This window comes from Eremomyces bilateralis (genome assembly GCF_010015585.1).
Source record: "Eremomyces bilateralis CBS 781.70 unplaced genomic scaffold P152scaffold_28, whole genome shotgun sequence".
Classification (NCBI taxonomy): Eukaryota; Fungi; Ascomycota; class Dothideomycetes; order Eremomycetales; family Eremomycetaceae; genus Eremomyces; species Eremomyces bilateralis.
In genome coordinates this window covers 113,588-134,559 of record NW_022985094.1, presented here as the reverse complement: position 1 = coordinate 134,559, position 20,972 = coordinate 113,588, and the positions used below count along the sequence as shown (strand labels likewise).

General features: G+C 51.6%; 10 protein-coding genes across 10 annotated transcripts; 7 read left to right on the top strand and 3 right to left on the bottom strand.

Moving 5' to 3' along the window:
- Positions 1-157: 157 nt before the first annotated feature.
- On the top strand, positions 158-2,228 carry P152DRAFT_442626 (phosphoglucomutase-2). The gene has a single exon (XM_033677751.1). It carries the CDS (start codon positions 339-341, stop codon positions 2,085-2,087), a length of 1,749 nt encoding a protein of 582 aa, XP_033530673.1. The 5' UTR covers positions 158-338; the 3' UTR covers positions 2,088-2,228.
- P152DRAFT_461903 (flap endonuclease 1) lies at positions 2,223-3,967 on the bottom strand. The gene is made up of 5 exons (XM_033680225.1): positions 3,832-3,967; positions 3,696-3,781; positions 3,643-3,647; positions 3,033-3,594; positions 2,223-2,986 (listed from the first exon to the last, which is right to left on the bottom strand). The coding sequence occupies exons 1-5, from the start codon at positions 3,842-3,844 to the stop codon at positions 2,474-2,476; spliced, it is 1,179 nt and encodes a 392-aa protein (XP_033530672.1). The 5' UTR covers positions 3,845-3,967; the 3' UTR covers positions 2,223-2,473.
- A 236-nt stretch (positions 3,968-4,203) lies between these two features.
- Positions 4,204-5,274, top strand: P152DRAFT_461902 (60S ribosomal protein L28). Its single transcript, XM_033680224.1, has 3 exons — positions 4,204-4,253; positions 4,344-4,542; positions 4,604-5,274. The coding sequence occupies exons 1-3, from the start codon at positions 4,222-4,224 to the stop codon at positions 4,820-4,822; spliced, it is 450 nt and encodes a 149-aa protein (XP_033530671.1). The 5' UTR covers positions 4,204-4,221; the 3' UTR covers positions 4,823-5,274.
- A 120-nt stretch (positions 5,275-5,394) lies between these two features.
- On the bottom strand, positions 5,395-6,702 carry P152DRAFT_517054 (serine/threonine protein kinase Hsk1; the record flags this gene model as incomplete). The annotated part of the gene is made up of 2 exons (XM_033682984.1): positions 5,395-6,491; positions 6,543-6,702. The coding sequence occupies 2 exons, from the start codon at positions 6,700-6,702 to the stop codon at positions 5,395-5,397; spliced, it is 1,257 nt and encodes a 418-aa protein (XP_033530670.1).
- A 433-nt stretch (positions 6,703-7,135) lies between these two features.
- On the top strand, positions 7,136-11,032 carry P152DRAFT_404082 (uncharacterized protein; the record flags this gene model as incomplete). Its single annotated transcript, XM_033676737.1, has 5 exons — positions 7,136-7,982; positions 8,031-8,154; positions 8,201-8,342; positions 8,387-10,813; positions 10,862-11,032. The coding sequence occupies 5 exons, from the start codon at positions 7,136-7,138 to the stop codon at positions 11,030-11,032; spliced, it is 3,711 nt and encodes a 1,236-aa protein (XP_033530669.1).
- A 352-nt stretch (positions 11,033-11,384) lies between these two features.
- Positions 11,385-12,715, top strand: P152DRAFT_461901 (NAD(P)-binding protein). The gene is made up of 3 exons (XM_033680223.1): positions 11,385-11,500; positions 11,552-11,818; positions 11,882-12,715. The coding sequence occupies exons 1-3, from the start codon at positions 11,476-11,478 to the stop codon at positions 12,601-12,603; spliced, it is 1,014 nt and encodes a 337-aa protein (XP_033530668.1). The 5' UTR covers positions 11,385-11,475; the 3' UTR covers positions 12,604-12,715.
- A 55-nt stretch (positions 12,716-12,770) lies between these two features.
- Positions 12,771-13,766, bottom strand: P152DRAFT_174261 (uncharacterized protein). The gene has a single exon (XM_033674121.1). It carries the CDS (start codon positions 13,528-13,530, stop codon positions 12,937-12,939), a length of 594 nt encoding a protein of 197 aa, XP_033530667.1. The 5' UTR covers positions 13,531-13,766; the 3' UTR covers positions 12,771-12,936.
- Positions 13,767-14,363: 597 nt separating this feature from the next.
- On the top strand, positions 14,364-16,155 carry P152DRAFT_174275 (glutaryl-CoA dehydrogenase precursor). The gene is made up of 4 exons (XM_033674123.1): positions 14,364-14,687; positions 14,737-15,652; positions 15,703-15,812; positions 15,866-16,155. Exons 1-4 carry the CDS (start codon positions 14,477-14,479, stop codon positions 15,910-15,912), a joined length of 1,284 nt encoding a protein of 427 aa, XP_033530666.1. The 5' UTR covers positions 14,364-14,476; the 3' UTR covers positions 15,913-16,155.
- Positions 16,156-17,413: 1,258 nt separating this feature from the next.
- P152DRAFT_174266 (uncharacterized protein) lies at positions 17,414-19,916 on the top strand. Its single transcript, XM_033674122.1, has one exon. It carries the CDS (start codon positions 17,580-17,582, stop codon positions 19,812-19,814), a length of 2,235 nt encoding a protein of 744 aa, XP_033530665.1. The 5' UTR covers positions 17,414-17,579; the 3' UTR covers positions 19,815-19,916.
- On the top strand, positions 19,843-20,644 carry P152DRAFT_461898 (uncharacterized protein). Its single transcript, XM_033680222.1, has one exon. The coding sequence runs from the start codon at positions 19,867-19,869 to the stop codon at positions 20,275-20,277; it is 411 nt and encodes a 136-aa protein (XP_033530664.1). The 5' UTR covers positions 19,843-19,866; the 3' UTR covers positions 20,278-20,644.
- Positions 20,645-20,972: the final 328 nt, after the last annotated feature.

Sequence of the window (20,972 nt, the reverse complement as noted above, 5' to 3'; positions counted from 1 at the left end):
AAGAATATGTGTCAAGCCTTCAGCCTTGAGAGGCGATAAGTCCACACGTGCTACCATTAATGAATCCCACCTTCCTCATCCAGTTAAGGCACCTGATTGGTCAAAAGTGGGCACATTCAGCATGACTGATGACAGTGTGAACTACTCCAGATTCAAGATTCAACACCTGATTCACAAAGAGCAACAGGTGATTAAAACTGCACCGCCTGACTTTAGATTGGTTTCGAGCCGGGAACTGCTGATTAACCCGTCTTCAACCCAGCACTTCACCTCGTTGTTCCTGTCCTCCATCCTATCTAGCCCTAGTGACATCAGCCCGCTAAGTCAAATTGTGCAAGATGAAAAAAGAAGTGGAAGATCTTGCCAAAGAATGGCTCCGAATAGACAAACGTGAGGAGACGCGAGATGAAATCTACAAACTTCTGGCTCAAGGGAACGAGCAGGAGCTTGCATCCCGACTAACGACGAGGATCGCTTTTGGCACCGCCGGACTGCGAGCCCGGATGGAAGCTGGCTTCAACCGTATGAACTGTGTCACAGTCATCCAGGCATCCCAAGGCCTCGCTGCCTACCTGTTGGAAAATGTCCCTAATACAAAAAAGCGTGGAGTGGTTATTGGAAGGGATGCCAGAAGGAACTCGGAGACATTTGCCCAACTGGCAACAGCGGCATTCGTGGCTCAAGGGATAAGAGTTTGGATATATCCTGGGCCGATACACACCCCTCTTGTACCCTTTGGGGTATCGGAATTCAATGCTGCTGCAGGAATCATGATCACCGCAAGCCATAACCCAAAAGAAGACAACGGATACAAGGTCTACTGGGAAAACGCATCGCAGATCATTCCTCCGATGGATAGGGGCATAGCCCGGTCCATACAGCATAATCTTGAACCCAAGTCATGGGATTATGGTGCAGCGGACAACACCCTTCTTGTCGAGTCCGATTCTGGGTTAGTCGAGGCCGCATATGTCAAGGCTGTCTCCAGCATAGCAAAGCTTGACGAACACGGTCCGACGCTCGGTGATGCCAAGTTCGTGTATACTCCGATGCATGGAACCGGACTGAATATTATGACCAAGGTCATGCAAGAGTTGGGATGGGCAGACAACATGGTGGTGGTGGAAGAACAAGCCGAACCAGACCCGGATTTTCCAACCGTAGCGTTTCCGAATCCGGAAGAGAAGGGTGCACTGGATCTATCTTTCCGAACGGCAGACGCCCATGGCATATCGCTGGTGCTGGCAAGTGATCCAGATGCCGATCGATTGGCCGTTGCGGATAAAGTCAATGGACGATGGATACAATTCACCGGCAACCAGCTCGGCGTCTTGCTTGCCTCACACGTCATCGACACCTATCCGGAAGATAAGCCGAAGGAAAAGTTGGCGATGCTGGCATCCACGGTCTCTTCGAAAATGCTCTCGACGATGGCGAAAGCGGAGAAGATTCACTACGCCGAAACCCTAACCGGTTTCAAATGGATCGGGAACGAAGCGCAACGTCTCGAAGGGGAGGGATACGATGCACTCTATGGATACGAAGAGGCTCTAGGATACATGTTTTCGCCGGTTGCTCGTGATAAGGACTCCATAGCATCGGCTGCTGTGTTCTTGAGCGCTGTGGCTCGATGGCGGAATGAAGGTTTGACGCCGTGGTCGAAATTGCAGCGCTTGTACACCAAGTACGGACACTTTGAGGATGCGAATACATATCTGATTTCGCCATCCATCCTCATTACCTCGCAAATTTTCGAGCGGATCCGTGGGCTTGGCCAGCCGTATCCCAAGAAAATCGGCAATCGAAAGATCCTCAGTTGGAGAGACTTAACCAAGGGGTATGATTCCGCCACGAAAGACCATCAACCCACACTGCCGGTTTCGACCGACACGGAAATGATCACCTGCACGGTGGAAGGAAATGTGCGATTCACGGTCCGATCGAGTGGGACGGAGCCGAAGATCAAGCTCTACATTGAAGGAGAAGCCAAGCAGGCGTCGGACGCCAAGGCACATGCGGAAGAAGTTCTGAGAAGTCTGTTGGAAGAATGGTTCAAACCGGATGAAAATGGCCTACAACTAGCATGAAGCACGAGTGTGGTGACAGGTGGATCAACGTTCATAGCAGGCGTTTTAGTGGCCGGGATAGTGTAATAGTCGCCAGGAGCTTAGCAACGGTGGTCTTACCTGGAGGCGAGCATTATTAAATGTAGAATTAATATCATTCGCATTCAAATCTCATCATTCCTTCGATATTTACGATGCAGCCATATTTGAGCCGCAATGATGCTCACCCTTCCGCATGCCTAGCCATACCAGGCAGAGCCATGCAACCAGTATACCCTATTGACTCTACGATAAGTTCAGTTCAGTTCACCGGAACGCCAATGATCATATCTCATGCTTCTGTTTGACCAGATTGTTCCGCGCCACACGAATGGAACCCACTGAACGCCAGAGAAAGAGATATCGAATCAAGCACCTCTTGGCTTCGCCTTTGTATCCTTCTTCTCTTTCGCCGCTTGCTTCTTTTTCTTCTTAGCCTCTTCCAACTTTGAATCGGTCTTCCTTTTCAAGGCGGCCTGCTCTTCCGGCGTCCGCTGAACCGGCTTGAAAAAACCCTCCAGTCGACTCTGCTGAGCCGTTTTGGTGCTCCTTTGCAATCGTTGCGCCCCGCTCCGCACTCGATCCTCGCTGAAGGCCTTCTCCTTGACCAGGTACTCGACAAGGCCTTCGACATCAGGTGCTTCCCATTTGAAGTCACATTCCGGATCGTCCGCCGGTCGAACATCAGGTTCGAGGAATAGCAGGCGAGCATCCTTATATGGCCAGTCCTCCGGTAACGTGTACTTATTGCTCTTCTCGAAAAATTCAACGACACCTTCCAGAGTTTTATGTTCCCGAATCAACTTGAGAGCGGTGGATGGACCAACGCCTTTGACTGGGTCGAGATAGTCGCAGCCGAGAAGAATGCAGAGATCAATGAACTAGGGAAGTTAATTGTGAGCTATCAAATGTTGTGGGCAGACTCACCTGATCTCTTTCCATCTCTAACCCTTCGAGAACCTGAGCGAGGTGAATCTCCTGAATCGGTTCCTTTCGCTGCTCACTGAATGTAAGGTGTCTAAGAAGAATCGGTGCGTCAAATGTGAGGGTGTCCATATCCTCAGATGCAGCTGCGTAGACCTTGCCTGCTCTTGCGAGTACGGCGCATTGCGCTTCTGCTTCTGTTGGTGCGATGATGTAAGGAATTCCCATGAGCTTCAATAGCTTCTGACATTCCGCATTGTGCTCTCTCGTCACCCTCACGGTCCTTCTCGAGAATTTTTCCACCTCTTCTGCCGTCCCCGTCTCCTTCGCCTCCTCATGAGCTTCCTGAGCCTCCGACTTGCGCTGGAATCTTTTCGCCAATTCGCCAGATTTGAGCTTGGGAGGGGCACCATCAAATACAAAGAGGGGTTTGATGCCATTGTCGACCATGCGTAAGGTTCGGTAGAACATCCCCATCAGATGCGACGTGGTTTCGCCGGACTCAGACATCAGCTGTTGGCCATCACTTCGTACGGCGATCAGGAAGCTGTAGATGCTCATCGACCTAAGGTGCATTAGAAAGAGTGCAATGAGAGGCTGAACGAGAGCTTACGCATCCTACAAAAATCAGTACGATACATTGGACTTAGAGAAAAGGACACTTACAATGGCAACCTTCCTGCCGAATTGATTCTTGATCTCGCCCTGCTTGATCGCCGCGGGGCTATGCTCCTCAATGAGCTGAAATAAGTCTGCTTGGTACTTAGTACATGTGCAGTTTCGGGGATAATATGACACTTACGCTTGATACCCATAGTGATGGTTCGACGTGTCCAAATTTGATGGAACGAACTTCAAAGCAGGAAGGTCTCAAAGAATTCGAACATTTCAGTTGGACCGAAATTCATGGCGACGGAAGATGACGCGCCACGCGAGCGCGAGGGGGACGCGTTCAGTGCCGTCATCACATGACACGAACCACATGATTGCCAATTCCATCTAATTTATGTGACAACAGTTCGGGTGATGTGGTGACAGTTCGGGTTTCCATTTCGCCCACTGATCACGTGAGGAAAAAGTGAGCCCGGAGAAACTTTTCCCCACAGCACTCGCTAACATTTCTCACGTCAAGAACACTATCACCACATTCCAACTTATCGACCAGAGTCTTCATTCTGCATCATTCGCCAAGATGCCTACCAGACTCCTCAAAACGCGCAAGCAGTGAGTATCCCATTTCCAGTCCTCCGTGCCTCAATGGCCTACCGGTTAATTGAAATCCGTCGGAAAAGATGCTAACCCTCATCTCTCCAGCCGCGGTCATGTCTCCGCCGGTAACGGTCGTGTCGGCAAGCACCGAAAGCATCCCGGTGGTCGTGGTATGGCCGGTGGTCAGCATCATCACCGAACGAATATCGACAAATACCATCCGGGTTACTTCGGAAAGGTTGGAATGAGATATTTCCACAAGCTCCAGAATCAATTCTGGAAGCCGACCATCAACATCGACAAGGTACGTGGAGACTCAACTCTTGCAAGCCCTTCTGAAGCTGGTGGCTGACATGTTCTTCTAGCTCTGGTCCCTCGTTCCCGAGGAGCAGCGCGAAAAATACATCTCCAACCCCAAGTCCGACACCGCTCCCGTTCTCGACCTCCTTTCTCTCGGTTACTCGAAAGTTCTCGGAAAGGGCGTACTTCCAGAAGTCCCCATCATCGTGCGCGCGCGATTCTTCTCTCAGGAGGCTGAGCGAAAGATCAAGGGTGCTGGTGGTGTTGTCCAGTTGGTGGCTTAAGCATCCTGCATTTCCAACCCTGGAGTTATATCGGGCATACCAAGGATCAAAAAGGGTTACAATCAATAGGGTCATTGGGCATGTCGATGCGGACTCTTTAAGCGTGGTGGCTGAGGAACGGTGTTTGTATCCCTAGTGGCTTAAATACAAACCTGTTCCTGAACAAACCAATCCCTTCTGCTTCACGCATGGGTCTCTATCCGTAGTCATGATTCGCTCTGTTGTTTGTGATCATCCGCTGATATGCTGCTACATCGAGTCGGTGGTCTCCTTTGAGGAACCTTGCTGCTGTAGACCGTCACCGACCCGAGTCTTGTGTAGAGAATGGCTAACGTAAGGAAACTTCCTCATGCGCTAACATTAGCAGGAATTGAATAAAGTAGAAGTCACACATGTCTAATACCATTCAATTAACATCTATGAAGTAGTTATACATCCGGATCTAAATGCGGTTTGAATTAAACACTACTAAACCAATGCGCATTCCATCATGCTCTGATAACTCCTGACACCGTTCACCGCCGCTATATTCCCTTCATTGATCATGATTGGTAACTCATCCTTTCATCCCGTCATAGCAAGTCAACCATATCCTCTGCATCATCCGGTGCATAACTGTTGATGAAAGGATGCTCTAACGCTCCCGTTGCGGTGATGCGCTCTTTTGGGTCAATGGCGAAGCACAGTTCCATGAACTCGATGGCATCTTTCTCGTCCTGATGGAGCCGACCACCTTTTGATCCATCCCTTCCACTCGCCCACAAGACGATCTTCTCCCAGCTGTATCCGGACTCACGGTATGTTGGGATATTCGTTTCGAACATCTGTCCGTGCAGCATTCCGGCTTGATGCATCTTCTTCTTCCCGAATAGTGCAGCCATCTCAAGGACGGCGTCGATGTCATCAGCGCTATGGAAGAAAGGGAATCGCTTGGTCAGAAAAGTGAGAAGCATCACCCCAGCGCTCCAGATGTCAATGGCGGTGGTTTGGGCGGTACATTTGAAAAGCACCTCGGGAGCACGAAACCCTCGGGTTCCAGCACGATTGGCTCGTCGAGTAGGGCGAGTGTCGGTCTTTTGGTTCGGGTACCGGCCTCGATCAGAAGGCATGATCTTGTACGTACTCGTCTGGAAGCGAGATTGTCGTTCAGTAGGAGCAAGCTCGCAACAGCAGAAATGATAGTCCGTGCCAGCTCTTTCTGCAAGGCCAAAGTCCACCAAGAGGCCACGCCCGCGTGATGGGGAGTAAAGGAAATTGGTCGGTTTGACGTCCCGATGAAGGATGCCGTGATCATGAACGCTTTGCAAAGCAACAAACAAACTTCTCATGTAGACGCGAACGTCGTTCATCGACATCCCCTTGTAGTAGTCTCGAAAGTCGCGATGAGGGCAGAACGGCAGGATAGCAATCACCTGGTCCTGGTGGCGAAATGCGGTGATCAGGGGGCATATCGCATCCGAGTCCCGAAGGTCATGGAGGAGCTCAAGCTCATTTAGGATCCTCGAAGGACTACTGGTGACATAGATCTTTTTTATAGCCACGAATCTAGGCTTCGGCCCTCTGGACTGCCGCTTCTGGGGAGAGCTGTTGTCGAACGGTTGGGCATCCCAGCCGTTCTTGTAGGCATTGTACTGTAGATCCTCAGCCTTGTAGACCGTCGAGAATGTTCCTTGAAAAGGTCAGCTTCGGACTAATGGGTTCGCGATATGGCAGTCATCACCTTCTCCAATGCGATTGATCAATCGATATCTGGAAGCGATGCCCTGAAAATCATTCTCCAGGCGGACCATGTCCTCAGCAACACTCTCATCCACCTCCTCTTCGCTTTCATCGGAAAGCGTGCAGCCGCTTTCATCCTGTGGATCCCGGCTTTCATCCATGGTGGAGTCGGAGTCGGAGGTTTCTGGTTCTCTTGATATCGGTACTGGAGCTGCGCGTTGAACTCTAGCTCTCGGCATGTTGAAGAGGGAGGCAGCAAAAGCCTGGGCCCCGGATAGAAATATCAATCGAAGCTTCGTGCGTCCCTGTGATCTTGATTCATTGAACTTGGAAGGTGCTTTGGTGGTCGTTTGGTGCAAGAGCAGTCGCGATTGATGGCTGTTGCCGTTGTGGTGGGCCATGGAACTGTGTTATGCGCTAGCCCAATTCGGCAAATTGAAAACAAATCCACCTCGCGTTCAAACGCGGGACGCAGATGTGGGACATTTTGAGTCTCTGACATATCATCACGAGTTCCCGCCATTTCTCCTTGAACTCGTCTGGACATCTGTATTTCCGCACTTTCGGGTGCACCGCGTAGTTACAATCCTCGCCATGGACGAGAGAATCCAATTTGACATCAACGAAGCCATAAAGGCGTACTTGTCCGACCCCTTCACTATCCCAACCCCGGAAGTTCCTTCAGACCTGTTGGATTGCGAGAGTGACCCCGAGTCACTGACCAGTGCCGTGGTCAATGGCGCTCTTAATCCGGTTGTCGATGCGATCGCAGAGAATCCCGAATCCATCACGCGAAGTTGCAACTTCGATACTCTCCAGTTTTTACTCAAGTGTGCACCCATTGTTTCCTTAGATCATCAACTTCAGCCCTACCAAAGGCATTCTATCAGCCGTCCTGACACGCCCGCGTTATTTGCGCTCTCCAGGTACACATCACAAATCCCTCCAACCGCTCTCAGCAAACTCCTCGATTTGATTGTATCCGGTCTCTCCGCCGAAGCAGACGCTGCCCATGCCGACATCGAGGCCGACGACCAGGAAACGTTGAAGCACCACCACAAACAACTCCTCGAAGTCTATGGTTTCCTACTACAATGGTGCATTGCTGTGGTCGAGACGAAAGCTGCCGAGAAGCAGTCGACTGCAACAGCTGGACGGGGTCGAGGCGGCAAAAGCGCAAAAGGAAAGGCTGGATCGAAAGATGGAACTTGGGATTCGTCGACCCAGTTACAAGCTGCGCTCGATGTTATGAGCAAGGTTTTGAAGTTGAAGCTTTCCAAAATCTTCATGACTACATCGGAGCGTGATACGTTCGTCGGCCTTTTCACTCGACCAGTGTATCTGGTTCTCGAAAGCGAAACACGAGTCAAGAATACATCGATCCGGATGTATTCATTTAAAGTCCTATGTATTGCCGTCAAGCATCATGGACATGGCTTCGGTAGAGTTCTGTGGTTGGTTGCTTCGAGAACACGCTGACAGAAAGTAGGGGCGCAAACCTCCATCATCCAGAATTTGACCTACTTCGAGCATCTCTCGGAAGCAATGGCAGAATTCCTGCAAATCCTCGCGGAGCAATATGACTATCCACAGCTCACCGAAGAGATTCTAAGGTATGTCCAACTCCGATTCTATGTCCATATTCTAACGACCGTCTAGGGAGTTGAGCAGCAAAGAGTTCAATGCCAACGATATCAAGGGACCGAAGTCGGTTTCGGCATTTGTCACGAAAGTGTCCGAACTGGTTCCTCGGTTGGTCATCAAGCAGATGACGTTGCTCGCCAAATTACTGGACAATGAGGTGAGTGAAGTCGTATGGATAACATTAGTATCTAACTGTTGTAGTCCTACACTCTTCGGTGTTCTATCATTGAAGTTTGCGGAAACCTGATCACAATGTTGAGCAGACAAGAAGAGAGCGAAAGGGGCGAGAACCATCAAGGACAAGTAGATGCTTTCTTTGACGTTCTCGAGGAGAGGTTTCTTGATATCAATCCCTACTGCCGATGCCGAGCCATCCAAGTCTGTTTGCGATTGTGTGATTTGGAAGTCAAATTTCCTAAGAGGAGACAAACGGCAGCCGAACTTGCCACTCGGAGTCTTGAAGACAAAAGCAGTAACGTCCGCCGCAATGCGATAAAACTCCTTGGAAAGCTGATTTCCACTCATCCTTTCGGTGCTTTTGGCAAAGGTCAGCTACAGAAGAAAGACTGGACAAAGGCCTTGCAAGATGAGGATGCAAAGATTGACGCCTTACAACCTCCCACGGAGCTGCGAGAAAAGACGATCTCGGATGAAACAGCAGACACCGAGTTGCTTGATGATGTTACTCAAGCGGAACCCACGGTTCCGGAGTCGATGACAGAGGATCAGCGTATCGAAGCCATGGAGAGGGCAGCAAAGGAGGCGGCGACGGCAGAACTGATCAATCAATTGCAATTGTCTCGGCGATTCTTTCTTGAAGCGCTTCGGTTCATTGAGGTCATTCACAATGCCTGCCCTGTGGTTACGCAGTTGTTGTCATCGAGAAACAAGTCGGAAGTCATCGAAGCCATGGATTTCTTCGTCACATGCCACGTCTACGAGATTGAGACGGCGAGAATTGGGGTGAGGCGCATGCTCCGCCTAATCTGGACGAAAGGGAACAGCGACGAAGGCAAAGGCGTTCAGTCCCACCTGATCGAGTGCTACAAGAGTCTCTTCTTCACCGCGCCGGACTATACGGCAAACGATGCTGCGAACTACGTGGCTCGAAACATGATCAGCCTGACCTTTGGAGCGACACCGGCGGAACTCACGTCTCTGGAGCAGCTTTTGAGCACGATGATGAAAACGGACTTGGTCAGCACTATCGTCGTCCAAAAGCTGTGGCAGATTTATGGCGTACAACGGAAAGAAATCTCTAAGAAGCAGCGACGTGGTGCGATTATTGTCCTCGGCATGCTCGCTTTAGCAGATCCGGAAATCGTCGTCAGGGACATGGAGACGTGTCTAAGAATCGGTCTCGGAGAGATTGGCCGCAAGGACCTCGGATTGGCCCGATATACGTGCATCGCTCTTCGTCGGATTTATGATGGAGGCAAGCAAACTGGCAAGCGAGAGTCTCCGACCGCGGCCAAATTACCTAACGATCATATCGTGCTCGTGCAACTCGCAGATCTCGTCGAAAGCGCGTCGGACTCAAAAGAATGGTTCGGTGTTGCCGAGCAGGCGATCGGGGCCATCTATGCTCTTTCCAAGTTGCCGGACACTTTATGCACCGAAGTACTTCGAAGAATGACCAAATCGGTGTTTCGGCCTAACCAAACTGATTCGCGGCCAGCGTCTTCTTCCGGGTCGGTTGCAAACGACGGTACTGGATTGCCTTCTCCTCGATCCGAGAAGAGCACCGGTCCGGGCAAACAACGGACGACGGCGGCATTATCACAGCTCTTGTTCGTCGTGGGACATGTCGCTATCAAACAGATTGTGCATTTGGAACTGATCGAGCAAGACTTCAAGCGAAGAAAGGCCGCAAATGAGAAGCTATCCGTGGCCGAGAACAGTGAAAAGGGGGACGCATCGCCCACCAAACGAAAGCCAGGAGAGAAACCACAGTCGGAAGAGCAGGACGAGTTGGATCTCATGGCCGGTACGACAGAAGATGATTTCACGGAGGCACTTGCTCATGTTCGAGAGCAAGAGCTCCTCTACGATCCGCAGTCTCTTCTCTACAACTTCGGGCCCATGGTTGCTGAAATCTGTGGAAATAACACCCGATACAACGATCCCATCCTGCAATCCCAGTCGGCCCTTTGCATGGCCAAGCTCATGTGCGTCAGCGCCGAGTACTGTGAGCAGCATCTCGCCTTGCTGTTGACCATCCTAGAGCGCAGCAAGGATCCCATTGTCCGAAGCAATCTGGTTGTCGGGCTTGCCGATATGGCCGTGTGCTTCAATCATCTCGTAGATGAAAACACGGATTTCCTTTATCGTCGACTCAATGACGTCGATCTTAGTGTCAAACGGACATGTCTGATGACATTGACATTCCTCATCCTAGCCGGTCAAGTCAAGGTGAAGGGCCAACTTGGGGCAATGGCGAAGTGTATCGAGGACGACGACACTCGAATCGCCGACATGGCTCGGATGTTTTTCACCGAACTTGCGACGAAAGATAACGCCGTGTACAATCATTTCGTTGACATGTTCAGTTTGCTTAGTACAGACGAGGATTTGGATGAGAACACTTTCAGACGCATTCTGAAATTCCTTGCCGGTTTCATTGAAAAGGTATGCACATCGGGAACTCGGGATCGAGTCATAACTGACTTTCTTTAGGATAAACATGCCAAACAACTTGCAAACAAGCTTGCGGCTCGATTATCACGATGCAATAGCGAAAGGCAATGGAATGACGTTGCATATGCCCTTGGTCTGTTGCAACACAAAGACGAGGAGATCAGCAAGGCGATTGGGGAGGGTTTCAAAGTTGTACAGGCAACAGCGTGATTGTAATGATTTCTTATGATACCAACATTTTTGCACGATTGATTATGTCTCAATATGGGCGCATGGAATGATCCGGACACAGTCGGATTGTCTGAGCTACCCCCGCGTCAGGATTTCGGGTTAGGGATGATGGAATTCGGATTGTCATTGACCCAGACAGCAAGAAATTGTATATTCATTTGCAGGGCAATTGTTGACCTCTGCGGGATTGTACTGCATATTGGCAGGTTGAAATTGGTAGTGAAAGGAGTGAATTTCATCCTTTTCCTCGTCCATCTCAACTTCCGATGATGCCGGGCTACAGCGGCTAGCTTAATAATGACGCATTCCACCCCAAATATGTATAGAGATACCGTAAGCAGCAACCATCAAATCTCCTACCGTTAAACCATTATTTTTTCGCAACCTGGTTTTTATAGACTGTTCGTTATCCTGCAGCAGAAATGGGTGCCACAATGAGAGCCGTTGGTATCTAAAACCAGTCCTTTACGGAGAAGTTGTATAGCTAATGATCTTTAGACATCAAAGGCGGTAAAGGTCCTGCAAGTGCACTCTTCATCAATGAAATCCCTCATCCTCAGCCGAAAGCTTCCGACGCCATCGTGCGCGTTAAGGCGTTCGGACTCAATCGTATGGACTTAATCCAAAGAGAGGGCAATTATCCCCTCCCCCCACAAGCGCCCACGACACTTGGGGTGGAGTTCTCGGGGGTGATCGAGGAACTGGGAACCAACCCGGAGAGCGGCTTTAAAGTAGGGGATGAAGTTTTCGGACTAGCATATGGTGGTGAGATACTCCGTCGGTGAATGGGCGGGTCGGCATTGGTGCAATATCTGAACAATGCCTTAGGGGCATATGCCGAATATATCGCCATCTCGACCCATATGCTCATCCACAAACCCAAAGAAATGTCCTGGGAACTGTGTGCCGGCATTCCCGAGACCTGGATCACTGCTCTTCAGGCCCTCCATTTGGTTGCCGACTTGAAGCCAGGACAAACGATCCTTTGGCACGCCGGCGCATCATCTGTCTCCATCGCTGGGATCCAACTGTCCAAGATCGCAGAAGCATCCGCGGTCTTCGCCACTACGCGTTCCGATGCAAAGTGTGAGTTCGTTGTGAAGGAGATCGGCGCAAATAAAGCGTTCAACTCCGGTGGTGATAGCAATTGGGCCGATCAGGTGCTGGAGGAGACAGGGGGGAAGGGGGTAGATGTTATCATTGACTTCGTTGGGGCGAGCTACTTTGCCGATAACTTGAAGGCTCTCGCGAAGGATGGACGGATGGTGATGTTGGGTTTGATGGGAGGTCTCGAGGTCCCTGCCGGAACCAATCTGGGTCCGATCCTGTTCAAGCGGCTTCGAGTTGAAGGCAGCACGCTTCGGTCGCGGGATGAGAACTACCAGAAAAAGCTGCGGGATGATCTGGCCAGTTTTGCACTACCAAAGTTCCTGGATGGGACGTTGAAGGTCCCCATCGAGAAGGTATTCCCTTGGACTGAGATTATCGCAGCCCACCAGTTGTTAGAAGGGAACAGTACGATGGGGAAGGTTATCTGTAGAATCGATTGATCGCAGAGGTGTAGATGATATCAATTCGTCAATTTTAAGCACTCCATGGTTGAGGGATCTTCCATGAACCTGAATTTCGTTTCGAAAAGTTACTCATAAACATATCAACGTACATAGGAGAATTCATGAAGATCATCGTCCATCGTAATCCATCTCATGATCTCACAGATCCTCATTCGTCCATAAGCATCTAGAAATCCAAAAAGCTCCCTGTGAACAACCCAGCGTATGATATTAGCGCAGGTCACAAGTAGCGAAATACTCCATCACCTTAGTCCGCAAAAGTCCATGGCGCCCAAATCCATCCTTAGAAATGAAATTCCACGCTGGTGATCAACAAAGCGGCACTAAACCAGGTCGTCTCTCGGAGTGACGATATTGATCACTCCCGGCGATCCACTCATTCAGATATGCTAGAGTCTGTTTCTCGTAAGCGCGCTGGAGGCAGTCGTCTGACTCTTTGGCTCGCAAGGCTCGAAGCGTTTCTCCACGAGGGGAAATTTTCCGTCGTAAAGCATGGTTGCGCCTTGTGGGCGACGAAGACGAGTTACTATGCGATTCTGGCGGTGATGAGGCAGGTTTCATCCACCAGATGGAAGTTTTTGGTGATAGACTTGAAGGGGGCATCTCCGGCTCATCTGTCGGGAGAGGCGGGAGTGGACGTCCGATCGAACTTGTGGAAGTGGTGCTACAGACACTCGAAGCGCGTGATCTTGTATCGACGTCCGACTCGTACATGTATGATGTACTGCTGTGAACGTGGTTCTTGTAGACTTGGGGAACGGAAGAGATGGGGTTCGACGGTGACGGTGGACTGCCCCAAGGAGTGCTGCCTTCGAAGGATAGGGTGGTTGGTGAAAGTGCTGGATGACAAGAAATCGAGTCGTTCAAGACTTCAGGCCTATGCGCCATGTCGGATGAAGGCATAGTAAAGTACTGGTTCAGACTTGCTCAAAATTCGATAGTATTAACATGAAGGACGAACACGGAATACAGGAAGAATAAATTGAAGAGGCCAGTGCTGTGGCAGGCGACATGCCACCCTATATACGTTGACTCGAAAGATTCCATCTTGGTCTCCATGATTGGTTGTTCCTATGAAGCAAGCAGTTTTGTCGGTGGGCTGGGTGTGATGGAAGGCTGGTGATCTGATCGTCCAGCACAAACCAGCCACCCATTGTGAGAGCAACAGTCAGATCGGTGTGAGATTAGACAAAAAGCATTGAATGTCTAGCGAATCATCTGAGAAGACAAAGGCATTCATGTTTGGCCAATTGATCTCAGCCGCATCTGCATGTCGGCATGGCGGTATAGGCGGGTTGAAAACCCACGATAGGACAAAGGCATCAGCTCCTCTGCTCTTGGGATGCGCAACTCGCAATTGCATGCTAACATGGGATGGGATGGGATGAGCTGAGTTCATGGGTTGTTCTCCGTCCAGGATCAAGCATTAACGGTACGTACCGATGGTGGTCGGTGATGACAAGGAAAAGAATCAAGAAATGGAAGATCCGGAAATCGGCTAAAAGGAGGTTGGGGATCGGGACGAAGATGAATCGCACGGGGGAAGAGCGGGTTGCCGAGTTAGTAGCATTTTTGGCCGCGCCAAATCCACCACGAACGCGTTTTAAACAGACCAAGGGGTAAATTAAACAAATGCTATTGGCCGCTGGACCGAGTTTCGGGTTCCAGTTGTATTCCGTAAGATTCCATTATCTTATTGTTCTAATTTGACATCCGAGTTGATGAGCCGAAGCTTTTCGGACCGCTCCCGGACTTGCTGGGCGACTTGCCACTTATATATTAAATATTCTTGTTTCCCCCGGTTTCATATACCTCTATACAAACTCCTCGTTTAAGTTAATTCTACAAGATGTTCAAGCCAGCGTTGCGACAGGCATCCCGCCAACTGGGCAAGCGATCGTCCGGTCTCGTGCATCCTCCCCTTCGGCACGCAAGCTCCGCAACCGCTTTCGACTGGAAGGATCCATTGAAGGCGAGCGCATTGTTCACGGAGGATGAATTGGCTATCGCTGAGACTGCGGAATCCTACTGTCAAGAGCGGATGTTACCCCGCGTCCTTGGTATTGTCCAACCTTGGCTAGAATCCTTCGATTTCGCTGACCATACTAGATGCATATCGCAATGAGGACTACGATGCCAAGATTCTCGAGGAAATGGGAGAATTGGGCCTTCTGGGAGCTACAATCGAAGGCTACGAGTGCGCGGGCGTCAGCAGCGTCGCGTCCGGTCTGATTACCCGTGCCGTCGAGCGCGTTGACTCCGGTTACCGCTCCGCTATGTCCGTCCAGAGCTCTCTGGTCATGGGTGGGATTCATGAACACGGCACTGAAGAGCTAAAGGAAAAGTTCCTTCCCGGCCTTGCCAAAGGCAAGAAGATCGGGTGCTTTGGCTTGACGGAACCGAACCATGGCTCGGACCCTGGATCGATGGAATCGGTGGCCAAGCCGCATCCCTCCAAGAAGGGGTACTACTCGCTATCCGGATCGAAGACCTGGATCACGAACTCGCCCATCGCAGACGTTTTCCTGGTCTGGGCAAAGTTGCAAGAGACAGGCAAGATTCGGGGTTTCGTGATCGAGAGAGATCAATGCCCTCCGGGAACGCTGGAGACCCCAGCGTTGAAACACAAGAACGGTCTGCGAGCATCCATTACCGGCATGATCCAGATGGATGACTGTCCGGTGCCAGAAGCCAACATGTTTCCCGATATCGAGGGTTTGACAGGACCGTTCAGCTGCTTGAACTCCGCCCGACACGGCATCGCGTGGGGGGTCATGGGTGCGCTTGAAGATTGCATCGACCGGGCGCGGACGTACTCTCTAGACCGGAAACAGTTCAAGGGAAATCCACTGGCCAAGTACCAGTTGATACAGAAGAAGCTGGCGGATGCCTCTACGGATGCCGCGTTCGGAATTCTTGCTGCTGCCCAGGTCGCGCGTCTCAAAGATCAAGGGCTGGCCACGCCCGAAATGATTTCGATGATCAAGAGGCAAAATTGCGACCGAGCCTTGGTGAATGCCCGAGTGTGAGTAAAGCATTGAACCTAAGAAGGCTGTCGAATCTGACATCCCCCAGGCTGCAGGAGATATTTGGCGGCAACGCGGCGAGCGATGAGTATCACATTGGCAGACATGTGGCGAATCTATTCGTCACCCAAACATACGAGGGACAGAGCGATATTCATGGTAAGTCCTCGCGAAGATGTAGTTGGGAATGGTTTGCTAATCGGTGTAACTAGCCCTCATCCTGGGTCGCGCCATCACCGGCGTTCAAGCGTTTTGTTGAGATATAGTGGTCTCATCCGGCTGAGTTGGATTGATGTGAGAGGAGAAGCAGCCGAAATTTCTATGCGGACATGCAGTCGCACAAGGCCGGCCTTCGACCTAGCGGCCGGAAGGAGCTCAATCATCCAGACCGGTCTCCCTTTGCATTACTTCCTGGCCATGATCCGGTCATATATCAATAGCCAACCGTCTGGCCGAGTTTCTGGAAGTCATACCCTGGAAGGTTGCATAGTTGGCGTTGGATTTGTGCGTCGAGCGTCCTGGTTTTCCTTTCCAGCTATCTACCAGCACAGTATATACTCCGTACTGGCATCGTATTGTTTTCAGTGGCGATGATGGACCCTAGCAGCACACCACAAATTAATTTACAATCGGCAAGCACCAAGCTCGAAAGGGAAATGTGAGATGCGTTTCCTTGTCCAACATGGAGCTCGTGGCTATCAAGAATTCGGTTGATATGAATGATTCTCCTCCGTGACCATTGCCGATGAACTGGATAGGGCGCATCATCACCGGGCTGGGCGTCGATGCCTTGTGCCCACTTTGCTCACCACAGGACACTGACCGGGCACACTACATGACCCGAACCAGCGTGAGGCTCTCTAGTCCAATTAGCACTCAGCAGCTGTACCCTGAGGCCTGAGGGCCATTCATCGTTCATGTTCCACCCATATCTGATGGTTGATGGCTCCAATGATGCCTGATGTTTGGCGGTTGGCACGATCCGAACTGATGGACCCTTTCTTGCTCTTGGACATCAGGATACCGACCTGGATATGAAGAGGCATCTTAAGTAACATCACACTCCGATTTCCGATGGTTCATATTCCATGTTTCTGAGCGACAGCGAGAGTGAAAGCAGAGGGACGGTTTGAGGCTGTGAGGACGAGAGACCCAGGAGGGAGGGGTTGATGTGAACCAGACGACGTCACCAGGCGTGTTTTCCTTGCTTGGTTCATTATTCAATAATATTCATAACAATCATAGAAATCTCACCCCTAATACCCCCTATTTCCGGCACTCCCTCCCCCCTCTCTTTCTCTCTTGTCTCTGACGGTCTTCACTCTCTCTCCCTTGAGTCACTTCACACATATGAGTCTCCCTCTCTCCCCTAATGCACCATCTCTTTTCAAATGCTACAGAAGTATTATCAAGTGTCATTGTTCCGGCCCCCGAACCCTGTCTATCCCTCCTCCCCAAGGTTCAAACTGCTGTCTGCTGTGCATTCCTGTCACCACCCCTGACCAGCCACTCGCCGGCACGCATCCTGATTACATGACTTCCCCCCCCCCTCCCCTCCCCTCCCAAGTCCAAGCCCACTTCTCACAGCGCTGATTCCGATCCAGCCTTGCTTGCCCTCTAACTTGTGCCTCATATCCACCTGACCTCGCACCTTTTTCTGTCCTACCTCATTTTCGCCTTACCTTTTTATATTACCTGCTGCTTGCGCCGATTATTCGCCCCGCCTTGCGCGAGCATCCGATCCCATTAGCCTACCTGTAGTCGTCTGAAATTGGTGCGCAGTCAACGTTGCCGATCTCTCCGGATATACTTGAACAAGTGTGATTTCGAAGCGATCCGAACCCAACCGGAAACCCAAGCCTAACATAAGGGTGCAAATCGCTTGGGTCGAAGTGCCTCACCTCTTACGTCGGAGCCTCCTTCACCATGTCTACCATCGAGCGGGACCGTTACTACGAATATGACCGCGACTACGATCGTCGCGACCGTGATTGGGATCGTGACCGGAGCTGGGACACAAGATCCCACCGAGACGATGGCGGCCGTCATTACACGACCGTCACAAAGTACCGAGTCCCCGATCACTCGCACGACGACACTCGTGAAGAGGAAGAGATTCGCATCACTCGGCGGGAATCAGACCGAGATGACCGCCGTGACGACGACCCACGCGCTTCTGTGCGCTCCTTCCGCTATGTGGAACGAGATATCGAACGCGACGAGATTCCCCGTGAGAGAGAGCGCGAGAGGCGCGATGTGACGAAAATCCGCGTCGAGCGGGATCGTAGCAGGTCGTCGTCGTCGGAACGAGTGAAAGAGTTCCGCTTCGAACGCGATCCCGATCGGCTCCACGACTCGCCCTACGACCTTCAACGATACTCCAAGTCCACCGAATACTTCTCCCGCCCCGAGCCTCCTCCACAACCCATCGTCATCCGCCAGTCGGAACCGCAACCGATCATCATCCAAGAAACTCGACCTCAGCAAATCATTGTAAAGAGAGATGAGCCATACGAGATGATCGAGCGATCGGAGGCGGTGGATGACCGGCAAATGGCACGACGCGAACCTCGCCGAGAGGAAGATTATTATTATGAGCGCACCACTCGTGAAGTCGACAGAGGCCCGCGTGAGTCATATGTCGAAGAGCGAGGGCGTAGACGGGACCGATCCCATAGCAGTGATGACGTTGTGATCGTTCGACGAGAAGAATCATGGGACAGTGAAAGCCCTCATCGAAAACGTCATTGGGTTGAAGGCGCCGCGGCTGGGCTTGGTGCTGCAGCGTTGGTCCGCCATCATCGCAAGAAGAAAGGTGGCGAAGCAGGCTCTCGTGCAGGCCAAATGCTTGGCTACGGCGTTGCGGGTGCGGTTGGTGCAGAAGCTTTGAATCGAGCTCGCAGCCATATGCGGTCTCGATCTCGGTCTTGGGATGGACCGCGTAGTCATCATCACCATCACCGTCACCGTAGCCTTTCTCGAGGGAAGACGTTGGCGGCGGTCGGTGGTCTTGCGGCCATCGGAGCGCTTGCATACGCGGCGACACGTAACAACAATAACAAGACTGACGAACGTCGAAGCCGTTCTCGTCGTCGTCGTGCATCGGTCACAGAGGATGAGTCACCTCGAAGCCGATCCACCAGCAAACATATGGACCCGGAACACCGGAACCGGCGTGTTGCTCAGGCCGGACTGGTTGGTGCAGGGTTGGCGGCTCTCGCCGAACGTAAGCGGAGCCGCTCTCGTAAGGGGCGATCACGAAGCAAGAGCAGGGTTCGGCAAGGCATTCCTGTCGTCCTTGGTGGGCTTGGAAGTGCGGCAGCAGCGGGTCTCTATGAGAAAGTGAGACAGCGCAAGGAGGCGAAGGCGTCCCGATCTCGGTCTCGCTCGGTCTCACGAACCCGATCACTGTCCCGGTCAAGATCAAGATCTAGGTCGGTATTCTCCGCACCCGCAGGCGCAACGGCGAGTGACGGGAATCTTATAGAATACGGCGGTGATCCGATTGTGGTCCATTCCGATCGTAGTCGACCTGAATCTCGGGGTTCGTCGAGGTCAAGCTCCGGTCATCGACATGGGAGAAAACGATCGAAAAGTCGCGGTATGGGCAAGGCTGCGCTTGCAGCCGGGGCAGCCGGGGCAGCAGGTTTCGCTGCGCATGAAGCCACGAAGCGGAGAGAGCGAAAGAAGGCAGAAAAAGAGCGCGATCGTACGTATTCGCATGGCGATGCAAATCAGGAGCTAATAATTTCTCTAGGCCAACGTGACGACGATACGGTCTCAAGCGGAACATTCTCCCCCCCGAATGAATATCAAGAGCCTCCTCCTGGACCTTATTACCCTCATAGCAATGAATTTGCCCCTCCACCACCAGGTACAGGGGCTCCGTATCCTCAACACATACCCAATGCGGCGCCGCAATACCCACCGCCAAATCCCGGCTTTGGAGAACCAGCTTACGGAAACCAGCCGCCATATAATCCTGCAGACTATGGTCCACCTGGGGTCAATCTCCCGCCTCAGGATCCATATCCGGCACCGCAACAGCCTCCATATAATCAAGCGCCAGGGTATCGAGGTCCTGAAAATGTGAGTGCCACACCCGACTCCATGCATTCCGTCACTGGTGGGTGCAATTGTCCTGCACTCCAACCGCCGTGACAATCCATACTGATCCGGTCATATAGATGGTTTAGCAGCCTTAAATGTGGACATGCCGACGGGCGGGACCACGCCTCGTGCAACGTCGCCATCCAAAGAAAAAACGGTCCAGTTCGATCTACCCCCATCTGCTGATACCACTCCCGACGCGGTGAATCCGCGGAAGCGACGCGGCGCCAACGACAGCGATTACGACGAGTCCGCTACCGAGACGGGATACCGACACCGCAGCGATGACGCACAGGCAAAACGGACGCGGTCTCGGTCGCCTGCTTCGGACTCGGATGAGACAGTCGATCTGCCGCCAAGGTTCGACTCGGATGGCCAACGGAAGCCTGAGGGTGGTGAAGATTCGTTTGGGGACTTACTATCGGGCAGAGGAAGGGCAGGTAAGGTATTTCATAGGTTAACGGAGAATCTGCTAATGGGAGGGAATTCCCATTCCGGCTCACGACGACGATGATGATGACTTTCACGGCGATCCGGATGTGTTTACGTTGTTTACCAATATACGGAATAATATTTTCTTGCTTTTCCTTTTCCTCTAAAGATCTTGTACATGACCCTGTGTTCAGGCATGGATGTACCGGTCGATGGCGATGATAATAATACCATATCTTCAGTTTGGGGTACATACCTAATATTTTCACACACCTGGGGTACCTAGAGCCCTTCACCTGCCATGTTTCCGCGCTCTGCAGGACCAGAGCAGCTGCTCATCTGTGTCCAGAATGGCCTGGCTTCATTATGGCTATCACGGCATTTCGATAGCAGGCAGCAGGTGATGAGTCACGCAGCACCAGATACTGTATTAACCGTATGGCGTATGCACAGCACAGACACCATCACCCCGCGCGCCTCGTCACTTGTCCATCTTCCGCATATCCTCCATCTTCCCCAAACCAACCATCATCCAATCATAACAGTATTAATTACTACGGATACCAGGGTAGGTCCTTCGTCACCCGTCGCAGTGACTCCGTTGTCTTGGAAACTTATTGAGGATTTTGGAGGCCGTTCACTAAATCCACTCACTGGCCGCCTTGGCCGGGGATGTTTATCCAATCCACCAGTCGAATAAGATCGGCTTGAATCTGTATTATACTTCCAGGCTGACACGTCCGCTCTCTCGGCCGGAACGCATTTCGATTCTCGACT